This window comes from Staurois parvus, unplaced genomic scaffold (assembly GCF_062004578.1).
Source record: "Staurois parvus isolate SC_StPar_1 unplaced genomic scaffold, SC_StPar_1.0 ptg000317l, whole genome shotgun sequence".
NCBI classification, from domain to species: Eukaryota; Metazoa; Chordata; class Amphibia; order Anura; family Ranidae; genus Staurois; species Staurois parvus.
In genome coordinates, this window is record NW_028318113.1 from 474,331 (window position 1) to 489,224 (window position 14,894).

The following is a 14,894-nucleotide window of genomic DNA, read 5'->3' on the forward strand; positions in this document are numbered from 1 at the left end:
ACTTCATAAGCCAATATGCCTTATATACCATAAACATATTAAAAACCTCCACTACTCTTTGGATATGTTGAACTATATGTTCCCTTAAAGTGTTACTAAACCCACAACAGTAAAATTAGTCTGTATAAGCAGTAAAGCATGCTTGTTATACTCACTGTGGAACCTAAGGGGTTAATCCCCTGCACTATGTAAAAAGGATGTTTGATCCTGTCTTCTCTGATCCTCCCCTGCTTCTACTGTCCCCAATGAATCTCCTGATAGACCAGAGCCTTTAGCCTTGAGGGAAAGTGGCACATGCTCAGTTTGGTGTGTATTGCTAGATATTTTTTTTTTCTTGGGAGAGTGCATGTGATCAGCACAGGGCCGATCAACACTGTCCAGACAGAGGGTCAGGGGTTATGTAGCCTCATAAGACAATCAGGGGAGAATGAAAACTCCTACAAGCTTTAACCAGTGCTCTGCTGGACACCGATAGAAGTCACAAGGTATGTAGCAGTTTATATTTACTAAAATAATTGCATTTCCATGTTCTGTGTACTGTGGGAGTACTGTGAATGCAGGGTCCTGGGTTGAGTAACACTTAAACAATGTAACATTAAAGTGTTACTAAACCCAAACAGTAAAATTAGAAGCTAGCACCATTGGAATGTTTTAAACTGTATGCACTTGGAAAATTTTATTTATTGAGCTCAATGTGTTAAGCTAAAAAACGCTGCAGATTTAAAATGTTATGAAACCCAAAACAGTAAAATCAGTCTGTATGTGCAGTAAAGCATGCTTGTCATACTCACTGTGGAAGCTAAGGGGTTAATCTTCTGCATTGTGTAAAAAGGCCGTTTGATCCTGTTTTCTCTGCTCCCCCTCTTGTTCAAATGTCCATGTCTTATCTCTTGATAAGACAGACTGAACCCATAGCCACATGCACATGCACAGTTTAGTGTGTATTGCTAGAGGGTTTTTTTTTTCTTAAGAGAGTGCATGTGATCAGCACAGGGTCAAACAGCACTGTCCAGACAAAGGTCAGGGGTTTTGCTTCCTCCTAGAGCAGAAAGAAAACTACTCCTACAAGTTTTAACCAGTGCCCTGCTGAAGTCACAAGACTGCTCTAACTGCTGATGAGAAAACATATTTAGCAGTTCATATTGACTAAAATTATAGCAGTTCCATGTTGTGTGTACTGTGGGAGATCAGATATAGTGAATGCAGGATCCTGAGTTTAGTAACACTTTAACATTAAAGTATATTGTGAGAAAAGATATAACATCATGGACTAATATAGATCAATGAAATCTTTTGACACTTGAAGTGTATCATAATAATTATTGCGAAGCAAATTGCCGATGTCAAGACATAAAAGTGTACTCTTCAAACCCAGTGACTTGTGTGAAGATGTGTATTGATCTTTGGGAAGTAAAAGCTTCTGTAGTAAACGCTGATTATTTTCTGTCATCAGCTTTGTGATTCATCAAGGCCTCGTCTCGACAACTGCTTTAATACATACATTTCTTGCAGTACACATCCCTCATGAGAACAATTAGGCAATTGTTTTCATGTATACTGTCTGCTGCGGATGTGAAATGAATTTTCTTTAAATTAGAAGGCTTCATGGCCACAGCAATATATCTCTATGACCAATTTACAGATCTGGTCATACATTTATATGTGTAAATTTAAACTTGCGTCAGACATATCTGTCATAAAAGACGTTAAGTACTAACAGGTGTTTTCAGATCAGAATTAGAGATTTCACAGGGAATTGAAAGTACGTCTGTCACACAAACTGTTTCTAATCCAAGCATGTTCATTAATAGAAAGCACTTCTCCACTTATATCCTTGAGAACATATTGATAGCAGTTGCTCATTATAGCTTAAAGAAGTCCAGATTTCTGAGACACATGCTGCTCAGTAAAACCTAAATGCAGCCATTAATATCCCTTTATGTCAGAGGGTCAACTTGTACTATTTTTGGTCAGACTTTTAGAAAGCTGAATAATAGATTTGCAGATTAATTCTCTATAATAAAGATGCATTTGTAAATGATAACTACAAACAAGTTATTCATACAACTTCCTGGCTCCATCTGTACCAGTGTCATAGTGTATGACACTTGCCACATGTCACAAACAATGTATCATTTACGTTACCCTACAGCTGCTAATGACCTTTAGCCTCAAGTGGTCAATAAATGTGCAACAGCATTATATGCATTCACTGAGTGCCTCCATCATGAATCAGCTTTCACCGAAAATGACAGATGAATATTCAGTGCTTAAAGGATTGCTTATGCTCACAGAATCTCAAAAGAAGTTCTTCAAATGCATGGTATTCACACAGCTACATATCCTTATTGACTGATCAGTAAAATGTTATAGCAAAATAGCAAAAATGGTGTATATATTACAGTTTACCAATCCTTAGATGTGGAGACTGCATTCATTTTCTTATTTTAGCCTCTGTTTTCTTTGTTTTCACCTGGTGATTTGTCCAGTAACACACTTCCTGTCTTAGGGTGTCCCTACACTGGATGGAGGAGCACTGGAGACATCATATGACAGCAGCATTGTCAGTCTGGAGAGAGGGGAGTGTTAGACTAACAGATTTAGATGGGACTAAGAAATTAAAGCCGAACTACAGCTAACAATTTGTGATGGGCCAAACACCCTGCTGTACAGTTCACGGTTGAACATTCAAACATAACAAAAATGCAAACACAAACTTTGAACAGAGAGGAGAATCCACTAAGCAGTATCTTGCTGCATCTGAGTATGCGGTAAGATACCACACAGCTACTAAACACATTCTTTATTTTTCTGAATGTAAAAAGAATTGCCTGCATTGCCCGGCAATTAAAGTATTAAAAAAAAAGTGTGCCCCCCCATCCATACCAAGCCCTTTGGGATCTGGTATGGATTTTGAGGGATACCCCCATGCTAAATTTAAAAAGAAAATGGCATGGGGGTTCCACCCAAAATCCATACCAGACCCTTATCTGAGCATGCAGCCAAGCAGGCCAGGAAAGGGGGGGGGGGGAAAGAGTGAGCGCCCCCCCCTCCTCCTGAACCGTACCAGGCCACATGTCACAAAGCACCTTGTCCCAATGTTGATGGGGACAAAGGCCTATTCCCCAAAATCATAGCCGGTGGTTGTGGGGGTTTGCGATCCCGGGGCTTATCAGAATCTGGAAGCCCCGTTTAGCAAATGGGCCCCCAAATCCCGGCCACATGGTACCGCTATTCATTCACAAAATAAAGTGTAGTGTAAAAAATTACAGTAGACAGGCTTTGACCAGTCCTTTATTAAAAAAAAAATTTAAAAAACTGTCCCCCGAAGTAGATCCAACATCAATCACGATGCCTGACGCTGACCCAAAAAAAGAAACAAAAAAAACCACTCTGCTCTTGACACTGGCTCCTGCCGTCTGACAGCTGCGCCAGAATGAGAGTTTTTAAATAGTGCGATAACAGCCCCCTGTGATGTCATCATGCACTGTGATTGACCAAAGCATTGCACCTGACCTGTGTCAGGGCACAGTGCATTGTGCAGTGAACAGTCTGCCGAATGCCCTTACTGTTCATGTGTTCGCAGAACACAAGACCGGCCGATGTTCTAGTCGAACTAACGTTCGAGTCGAATATATAGCCCAACACTACTAACAATTTCTAATTTTTCCCATTTTGGGATAAATGCTTTACATAAATGAATATAAGCTGACCATTGTACGCACCCTTGTCAGTGTTTGTCTCAACCTTCTAACTGCCACTTTTGCTTGACAACTTGGTCTGTTAAAGTAAGTTGGAAAATAACAAATGTACTAGCTGGATCACCAGGTGAAAATAAAGAATAATTAAAAAAAAAAACTTAAAAAAAGAAAACCAATGCAGCCACCACATATAAGAATTGGTAAGCTACAATATAATGCATTTTTGTTTTGGGTCTAATATCGCTTTAGAAGAGAATTATAGCCAAAGCTTTTTTGGCTATACTTCTCCTATGGATCACAGGAGTGCAGTTAGTTCTGCACTCCTGTGAACCATTTTCAGCCATCAGCAGGTTGAAGCCCGCTGTCGGCTGTCATCACAGAGCCGGTTCAGGCACTGAAAAGATCCCGACCATATGGTCGAGATTCACCCAGAACCCTGGAACGGCACCTGGCTCAGCCTCTCAACAATCTGCTGTGACACCGCTGCATCTCCACAGCCCAGCGCTCCAGTGAGTGCTGGAGGTGCTGAGCAGAGAGCTAGAGACTGACAGTCAGCTCTCTGCTCAGAGCAGAGGGGGAGAACTGAGCAATCATGGTGTTTGATTGCTTAATTCTCCGTGCAGAGGCAGAGTGGGGCAGATTCTGCATTGGATCGATGCTGCATCCACCTAGGTGAGTATGTTTTTTTTAAAGAGCCCATAATTCTCTTTTAAGCTTTTTCTTTATACTTGTCATCGAAACTTATATAAATCAGAACTACACTGCATCTGAGCACCACAAACCAAAAACTATACTAGATTCATTTTTAATATTCAAAGCAATCTCACCCATCTCCATGCTTTATTTTGCTGAGAAATCACTTTGAAAAACACCCTCCTAGCATTTCTATCTGTGGTCATCTTGAGTAAGGGCAAAAGATTAATCTAGCATTTACTTGCTGGAATCAGTCTGCCCTTAGCTCAGCCATGCGGGAAGGAGGGTGTGCTTAGCTAAGAAAACCCCTCCTTTCATACTGAAGACTCCTGGGATGTATGACATCATTTGCCTGGGATTGAGAGAATGACGTTCCGCTTTAAGCTCCAAACAAGCAGCTACATAAAATATACTGTATATGAACTGTTTTACTTTCCAAAGGAATATTAATTGTGCACAACCAGTTTTGTGCTCTATACACACCAGGATCTTAGAGTAATATATGTGTCAGTCACCAGTTATATTTTCGTGACATAAGAGAAAAGGAAACAAAAAGCCCTATACAATGATGCACATCATTTTATAAAAGTAAGATTACTATAATAAAGTATTTTTTTTTACTTTCATATACTGTATTAACTGTATAGTTTACATTTACAAGGGCTTTGAAAGATTAATGATTCATTCTTTGCACACATCCGACAAAGTTGAAGCAAAAACCCTTTAGCTGAGAACAGATGAATTGCTGTTTTGACAGAGGTCAGTCTGATGTTCTAAAAGCTGCTTTGGAGAGAAAACAATCCTCTTCCATTACTCTGGGATGTTGCAGAAAATCTGAGTCTAGCCTTTTTATTTCCTGATAGACTACCAACATTCATACACTGCTAGTTTTTTTTTTTTTTTTTTTGGCGGACTGAATGAAATAACCTAAGGGATTCCTCCATCCATATAAATAAGATGGATGAAGGAATCCCCCCACCAATGACACAACGGGAACGTGGCACAGCTGTGGGGATATCCATAGAAGATGGGATTGACATATCACCTGTGTGTATGTATATATACAGGGCTGCCAGGTTCAGTGTAACATGCATGAAATACATACATTGTTGGTGCATTGTATTCTGACAGCAGCACCAGCAGCTGATTGGCTGTAATCGCTGATTGATAACATTTTCTAATATGTCTCTTCGATAGAAGTCAATCAATCAACCTCTGTTAAGCAGGGACTGACACACACTTTAGTTGGAAATTTAGTTGGTCCCTACAGTACCATTAGAATTTCAACCAGTTTAAGGTTTTAGTTGGAGGTAAGTAAAAATAGGAGGTTGAGGTGCGGCTTTACTAAGATTTCCTAAATTAAATATGTAAGTTGTCATTGCTGACCTATACTTGAAAATGTTAGTTTCCTGGCTGTTATGCTGGTCCTTTGGCTTCAGACCATTCTCAGTTCACTGACACGAAAAACAAGTACTCGTATCAGGAAAGTCAGAGTAAAGATGTTATCTACATGCTTGGCGAAACAAAACAAAAAGCGCACCAACCTTGCGCATTACCTCAGTAACCAAATTTTATTCAATACAAAATGATACTCACAAACAGCGAAGTTCAAGCATGTAAGTCCTCAAAGGGACTTGAACATTAAGCAACCTGCGTGTGTCCCATCATAGGGGTAGACACTCAGAACAGTTGACGCGTTTCGAAGGGCATCCCTTCTTCTTCAGAGCTTTGAGGACTAACATGCTTGAATTACTTCGCTGTTTGTGAGTATCATTTTGTATTGAATAAAATTTGGTTACTGAGGTAATGCGCAAGGTTGGTGCGCTTTTTGTTTTGTTTCCCTTTGCAGTACTGGTCGGGCTTCCCCAGCCTTGTTTGGACCTGCACAACCCTATATGCACAGGTGGTCAAATTTTTCCAGTTCTGGTTCCATCTATCCGCCACCTATCTGGGTCTCAGAGCACAGGAGAGTTCATTTCTGGTTCTAATCTACATGCTTGGGTCAGAGATTCGAAGAAGTGAAGTAAAAAGCCTTTGAAAAATAAACACTCAGCCATGTTTTTTCTATAGACGTTATCCTTTAAACTCTTTCTGATAAAGTGACCTTAGAATGTATGTCATTTCCATATGACTGCGCCATAAGTAAATGACAGATCCACTGGTTGGATTCACTGGTTTGGCAGAGTGAAAGATAATTATGTGCTATCATTGCTCCATAAATAATGGATGTAATTATACTACACAAGTCCACACGAAGTCATTCATATTTAAAGTTTTACGTTTATACTAAGATGCCCACAATCTGGCCTATCTTATGAAGGCCATAGACGGGTCGAACATCGGCCGATTTTTCGAACGATAAACGAAAAATTGGTTGTTCGTTTGGCCAACGTTACCTCCAACGATTAAAAAAATCGGCCGACTAAATCATTAAGTTCACCCCATAACTTCTGTCCCTTGCAGGTCACGGCTCATGCGCAGATTTTTTATCATTAAAACGATCGGCCGATTTGGCCATCATTGCCGGGAAAATTGTCCGATCGTCCAAATCGGCCACAAATTTTCCAACATGACCGAAAATCTCAAAGTGCAAAAAACCTGAAAAACGACTGACCAATTAACCCACTAACAGTGCGAAAATCGGCCAATTTTTTTTCGGACGAAAAATTGGCCGATTTTCGAACTGTCTATGGCTGGCATTAGTGTCTGTCTTGTGAGCAAATCATACATGGAGGGTATGAAGAGACATACCTTCATATCAAGTATATGGCTAAACACAGAATGAGAATCATTGCTTTCTGTAGTAACGAGTATCTAAACATGGAGATACCTGTAATACTATTAAGTTTTAGTAACTAGAGGTTTTCATTCTACTACTGGTCCCTGTTCCTTGTGTGCCTAACCATACTAGTGGCCACCCCTGTACCTATACCACTATTGTTGATTGGCAGCGGATTACCTAAAGCAAAACTCCAGGCAAATAATAACAAGCTAAATATAGGTGGCCAGTTAACCCTGATTTTCCCCACCATACATTTTTTTCTGCCCCTTTAAATACCCAGTCTGATGGCCAGCATCATTCAACCCACTTGCTCTGAATCTATTTCATCCTGTATTAGATCTAGAAAGGAGAAGCAGAACAGTAAAAAGCTCATCTCTATATCCCTCTGCTCTCTCCTCCTATCAGCATGCTTCTTTTCAGCACATATACTCATTGGATCCTTCTACTGCCTCATCCTCCCACACTGCCTGGCATCTGTTGATTTCACCTTCATTGAAGGTGGGACAAAGAAGGATTGGCAATCCACCAAGCTAGGGAGCTCTTTGCTTGGCTTGGAAGAAGCATAGGGCAGTCAAGTTATGAAAAGTGTTTCTCCAAGGCCAACAGAATGTTGTGTTGGAAGGGCCTTGAATGAAAATGAGTGAAGTGAGCCATGTAGTCAGAACTCTCATAGAGAATCTCACTGAGGGATGTCTTTTGGATCCTAAGGCCTGAGCATGAGAGAGAAAATCCTGTTTACTAGAAGACAATCCTTTGCTTGGGCTGTGCCGAGGATGAGGTGTAGATATTTCAGTCAAATGGAAAGCTGGATAGAAGACTTTTAGAAGTTGATTACCCAACTTAAAGCCTGAAGAATCTGCATAGTCTTTCGGATGCTCAGTCTCGAGGGAGATGAATCCTTTAGAAGAAGGTTGTCTACATACCTAGTACCTGGTGGTGACCTGAATGCCCTCAGTTCTTTGTGAATACTCTGGGTATACAGGATAGGCTAGACAGCAGTGTGACAAATTGGAAGTTTTTGTCTCCTACAGCAAAGAGCAGAAAGTGTTGATAAGGTGAATAAACGGGAATATGGAAGTAGGCCTCTTAAATATCTACTGATGCCAAAGATTCCCCTTGTCTCAAAGAGGCAATAACTGACCTTGCAGTTTCCATGCGAAACTTGTGGACGACCTTGTGGATGAGATTTTAAGTGTAGAAACTTCTCCATGAGGGAAAAGAGGTCCATCACTTACAGGACACTAGTAAAAAATTGAGGACTTGTGGACTGGTGTAGGGTAATAGGGGTACATTAAGGAGGCGAGTGTGTTGAAAGTTTTAGTGTTCAGTCACCTGAAGGTAGCAGCCTACAGTGTATCCCAGGATCTATGAATATCTAGCCTGTGTACAGTTAAGATTAAAAAAATGAATGGGGGAGGGGATGAAGTTCCTCTTTAAAGTGGTAGTAAACTTAATAAATGTAAAATCCACTGACAGGCAAGGCTTTTATAACAAAAGAGACCCTAGAGGTCTCTTCTGTCATAAGCCTCCCCCTGCATGCCAGCGGTTAATGTGATCTGAGTCGCACATGCGCAGCTCACACCACACTTACAGCAATAGCTCTGCATGCTATTGCAACGTGATGTCACTGCTGCCCAGCCATTCAAGTGGCAAACCTGGAAGGAAGATGGAAGCGCCTGGGAGCCGTGACAGCGCAGCGCTGAAGGGTTTTATTTGTAGATGACCTTGTCATAATGTACTAGTATGCAAAGCATATTAGTATATTGTGACTTAATCCTGCAAGGGGACACCTTTTTTTAGTTTCCTACCAGAACTTTACTACTGCTTTAATAATTTGAATACATATATGTGTTTTCCCACTCATGGGTTTTGCATTTCTCTTCTACCTGTCTTGGAAGTCACATATCATTGCTACACTTCTTAGTCAGGCATGTGACACCAAGGTTTTATAGATTCCTGTGTCACCTGTCTGCTCACTGGACAATGAATTACCATTGTTATTGCAATGATTTCTAAACCACTGACTCCTTGAAATATGAGCACTTGCATTTTTTTTTTTTTACTAGAAAAAATAAAACTACACGCTGTTATTTACTGCTATGTCAGTCCTAAACTCATAGCTTCCTTGCCATCTCCATTCTACTCCCCTGATCATATTTACTCCATTCATTTTTGGTTCCATCTTCCAGTATAAATAAAGAATCCCCCCACCACTGAGCCAAGGGGCAGTGAAGAAAAGCTAGAGACGTGGCTTAGTCTATTTCTAAAGCGTTTGATGAAATATAATGTAATTCCCTACGTATGTTTCACATTCCAGAAGGCCACATGCTGAGCTAATAAACTCTCCGTGGAGCATGGATCCTGACTCTTAACGGCACATATGGCGAGTTCCAGCCATTACTTCAGGACAGCTGCTATGTGTTAAGATTAGAAATTGGAGACAGTCCTGTGGCCACCACTCAATGGCTTTATTTTTTGCCTCATGCCAAAGGCTCCCAAAATATGTTATTCATAAAAGTGCAAACATCCAGTATTTGTGACTCACAAATATTTCCAGGCCAAATGCAATTTGAACTGTATAAACACAAACAGGCAAACATAAACATGACTTGGTCAGACAACAACAAAGTAATGACTCCCATCCTGCAGACACAAAGCAGAAGTGGAGGGCATTGTGTGTCTCTGCTAATCACTACTAGGTTTCCTGTTAACTCCGCTCTGAAACAGGCTCTGGTTTAGTGCAGAATAGATACTTCTAGCGGTCTGCAAACCTTCAGCAGTATACTTATTACACAGATCTGGAAAGGCAATGAAACGATTTATACCAAGTGGAGGGGGAGGCCTAACATATACTTTGCGTAAATCCCTAAACCTGACCATACACTGTACAATCTTCTTTAGATCTACCGTATACCATGTGCTGCAAGGGCCTTTCTCATTTGATACTAACTGAATAGAGTGTATAGGTGTGTCCTTTTATTACATAGTTTTGGTGACCATACGGTAGTGCGATGGCCTCCCTGCCTGATAAAATGGAATCGGTTGTTTAGATTTTCCCTCCTATCAAATAGTTTTGTTACTCCTAATTCCACTTTCACACAAAGGGTCTAATCAGGTCCGCTAGTTGGTTTTTCAGGCGGACCTGATCGGACCCTCTATTCACCCCTAAGGACCGGCAGGTATAAATAGACTTGTGTCCATTTACACCTGCCTACCATCAATCCAATCAGGTCCTGCTAAAAAAAAAAAAAAAGTAAGGGGATCCATCCCGCTCTATTTAGGTGGATCAGATTAGAGGGCAATTGAGTGTAAACTGCCAGCAAAGTTTGTTTACACCTGGCTGCCCATAGTTTAGAGTGGGCTCAGTCTATGTCCGTTCTGCATAAACTGGGTGGACCTGGACCTGTCCAACAATGAACAGATCTTCTGATCAAATTGGAGTCTGCCCCGTGTGATGGGGCCCAAGGGTCGCCATACATGTTACCATCTGACCATACCATCTTTGCAGGATAAATTTTAGTTGTACAAAACCTGTGCAATATGTAAACCATCCAATCAATTTGTATCCAATCAGGCAAGCTCTTGCACTGCTTAGTTGTTGGTAGTTCTAAAGAAGATTGTACAGTCAAATGTTATTGTGTGTGGTGAGTTTAAAGGAGGTTATAGAAAGACAGTACAATAAAATTGTAAAGGCATGTATGGCCAATTTTAACCTGACTGAGCAATTGAATGGATCTTGCACTGGTCAGCATGGCAACACATAAAGCAGAACTAACCAAGCCAAAACTAAAGGAACCTAAAAAAACTAAAGCCACTTTTTCAATTTGGATAGAGTAAGGGAGGGTTATGACCCCTGCATTTTTTTGCCATTTGGTCCCATTCGTGCGATTTCCCTTTACTTCTTGTCCCACAGTTAAAACAGGAGGTAGGAGGAAAATGCCTTCAAAGTCACATAAATCCTTTGTCATCATCATGGACACCAGAACTGGTATCCTCTTTGGAAGATTTCTCCTCTATTGCTGTTCTGGTGACAACTAGGTCATTCCAAACTTAGGTGCAAAATGAACCAAGAAGCAAGCCGTAACTCTGGCCAAATCTGCAACCAGTCAGCCATGGCCTGGGTATTCCTTACCCTGCAGCCACGGGGATGCACATGACGTCATTGACTTAATATGACCATATGGCCACATTTGGACAATGTGATTGGCCAAATATGCCCATGTGACCACATTAGGTCAATGATGTCACCAGAATCCCAACCTATTTGTTACATGTGGCTGTGGGGCTGGGAATGCCCTGGCCACAGGAGTGACAGTTTGCTTTCAGGTCCTGGCCCAAATCCATATTTGCACCGTGTTCATGCCTAATGATAACTCAAAATGTGGGATTTTTTTTTCAATCTGGTTAGGATTCCAGTCCCTCTCCACCCTATCTAAAAAAAAACCAAACTTTTTTTATCTAAAACAAAAGCTGCAGAGGCACTTTTAGCAAGTCATCTATAGAGTAGGCTGGTGCTTCTTTACTCGATAAAGAACTTGAAACAATGATTACATTTACAACAATGAGTCAAAACCCCCTCCCTCCCTGATACATAAAAATTGGGATATTTGAGATTTGTGTGAAGTTGCAGGGCAGCATATTGTTCTAAATGAGAGCTATTAGAGACTAAATGAAGCTAAAAAGTGATAGTTGGCAGCTTTCCTGCTATGGGATTAGTGGCGCAGTCAGCACGGTACTGGAAAATATTACTCTCTGCCATATCCCTGTTATTTTAATGTTTTCAGTTCTGAACGCTCCTGAAACCTCAACATACTTACAATCATCATTATACAGGATTTATATAGCACCAACAGTTTTCACAGTGCTTTATCCATGGTTATTCTATAACAGGGGTCTCCAAAATTTCTAAACAAAGGGTCAGTTTATTGTCCTTCAGACCTTAGGCTTAGGGGGACCGGACTGTAGCCAGTAAGAATAGAACATTTTTTCTGGCATCAGTGGGAGTAAACAGCATCCCATCTTTGGTATTAGTGGGAGGAATAGTGTCCCATTGTTTATGTCAGTGGCAGGAATTATGCCCCATTGTTATTGTCAATGGGCAGAATAGTGTCTCAAATCAGTTGGAACAATAATGCCCCAAGCGCTGGAGAGAGTTAAGCAAAGGGTCACATCTGGCCCCCGGGCCACAGTTTGGAGACCACTGTTCTATAACATAACTAAAATAAAGCAACTCTTAATTTATATTTATCAATACATTAAAGTCCCTAGCAGCACCGTTTCTCTCCTAACTGACCAGATTTCTGGCTTGTACAAGGAATCAGACAACTGCACATAGATATTTTCCAGCATACTGGGTCTGATTTCAATTATTAAAGACTACCGATCCATCCAGATAATCATTGGTACTTGTTTGTTTCCTACCAGGGTTAGCACAGAAAAATATTTGTGTTTTCCTTCTGACACAAGTTCACATAACATTTCTGCAGGATTCAAAACACAGTCCATGGAATACATAAAGAATGTCCCAGATACTCTTAGAAATGTCTCCCTCCTATGCACCAAATGGCGCAAAAGGTGACAAATTAAATTACACGTTGGAAACATTTACATGATTTTGTCACAAATATGCCTGACAATCAATACAAATTACTTCAGCATCGCATTGGATGTATTTCCATTTTTTTGTTACCTTCGATGTGACGGTACTGTGCACCCAGGTCCATGCACCTATCCCTGCCTACTTGTTAAACTCAGTTGTGTGGTCAGGGTCAGTACGGTAACGTGTGTCCATTCACTAATGTGGGCTGCCTGCACGCAGCTCACCACAAGTACAAAAACATAAACACATGGCTCTTCGCGCTACATAGGGTTAGCACCCATCTGAATGAGCCATTAGGTTTCAAAGGAATTGCATGAAAAATGCCTTAAAATTGTGCATAACACGTTTTTCACACAATTTCTTGTCTCTCCTGCTAGAAACTAGCTTTCCATTGGCTAAAACAAAAACACTCAATCCCAAAAATTTGTGTACAAATATAAAAATGCTTTGAAGAAGCTCAAATGTGAACCTAGCCCATAGGTGCTCAACCTGTGGCCCTTCAGCTGTTGCAGAACTACAAGTCCCATGAGGCACTGCAAGGCTGACAGTTACAAGCATGACTCCCAAAGGCATGAGGGGACTTGTAGTTCTGCAACAGCTGGTTGAACACCCATGAAGGCAAGGTTCACACTGTTGCAGGTTGGACGCCTTGCATATGCATGTGCACCACAGCCTGTCCATTTGAATAGGATTCTGTACCTGTGGGGATGCAGCGAAAAAGTCCCTTTTTTTTAAATGGGGCTGCATAGAACATGCTTTGTCACCATGTGGTTTCATGTACCTGAAAATGTGCCGTGTTTTCTGATGAGAATTAATGGCACCTCCACATCTGCAAAATAGCAGCGTGTTCTGGCTGTAGGGTGCCTGCGGTGCGGACACATGCAATTTACATGCATTCCCATACCCGCTAGAGTGAAAACCTTGCCGAAAGGGCTCATTCTCACTATGTACAGTGACCTGCATTTTCCTGCACTGGATAATGGTTGCACTGAAATTGTTTTCTATGTGCCCCGCTCACACCACAATGCTGGTGCGTTGTGCGGTGCGGAAAAATGCAGGATGTCTTAATTTTTCTGCATCGCACTGGATGTTACCACTGTGCTGTGACATGAATGTAGTGTCACTATGACACTTCAAAACTGAAAAAAAACAAAAAAACAAAAAAAAAACGGTGTGATGCGCTGAAATGTGCTGGATCCGACACCGCACTAGCCTGTGCAGTAAAAACGCTGCGCATTAACACAGACTAGTGTGAACGTAGATGTATAAGGGCAATTGCTGAAGACATGTCTAAACTTCAGTAAAAAGTCTAAAGTTAATTTTCTATGCAGATCGATGAAATGCAGAACTTTAAATACTATACCAATGAATCTGGGTCCCCAGACACCTATATTATAATCCCCCCTGCCCCCCAACACCACTTCCATCTGTTTCCGATGACAGGACCCTGAGTGGCATACATGTGAAGACAGCAGAGGAGCTGACAATCCATGTGTCCTACATCCTGCAGGATCTATTGGAATACAAAGTTGGTACAGTGTTCCATTCCCGCAGTAAGAAGTCAGCGCAGATCTCCGGAGGGATCCCATAGTGAGCGGTACTCCTCTCTAAGGACTTACCTGATGGAGGTGAGTAGGTTCTCCTCCGCCATGGTCCGGGGTGGGGTGTACGAATGGTACCCAGTGAGGACCACACTGGCCGATTCATTGATCTCCATTGTAGAAGGAGTCCCGGAGCATGGCTTCCTCCCCGCAGCCCTTTGTGATCAGACTGGGGTGAGAGCAGGACAGGAGGAAACACCGCCCCCACCCCGAGCCCAGCCACTCTCTGCGCTCCTCCGACTGACTGCATGGAGGGTGTACAGGAACACTGACAGGACACGACAGCTCGGCATACACAGGGTTATCTTCTTTCTGACTCTTCTTTCATGTCTTCTCTGTGGATTTCTTTTCATCCGCAATCATCAGTTTACTTAAAGCGGAACTGAAGATAAAAATAAAATAACACTGACAGGTAGGATTTGTTTGTATGAGCACTGACAGCTGGGGGGGGGGGGGGGGTCATTCGACAGGTAAGTCTGCCAAATTGTGCTAATACTGTGTGCTGTGCATACTAGTAC

At 41.5% G+C, this 14,894-nt stretch overlaps 1 protein-coding gene across 2 annotated transcripts in view; it reads right to left on the reverse strand.

Annotated features, from left to right (window-relative positions):
* ARHGAP28 (Rho GTPase activating protein 28) overlaps positions 1-14,648 on the reverse strand; it is a 181,583-nt gene extending 166,935 nt beyond the window's left edge. The window contains exon 1 of one of the 2 annotated variants that reach the window (XM_089683631.1): positions 14,395-14,648. In XM_089683631.1, the coding sequence (XP_089539757.1) occupies positions 14,395-14,492 (98 nt within the window). In that variant the 5' untranslated portion in view covers positions 14,493-14,648. The remainder of the gene's footprint in view (positions 1-14,394) is intronic. The other variant, XM_089683632.1, reaches the window with a different exon arrangement.
* Positions 14,649-14,894: the final 246 nt, after the last annotated feature.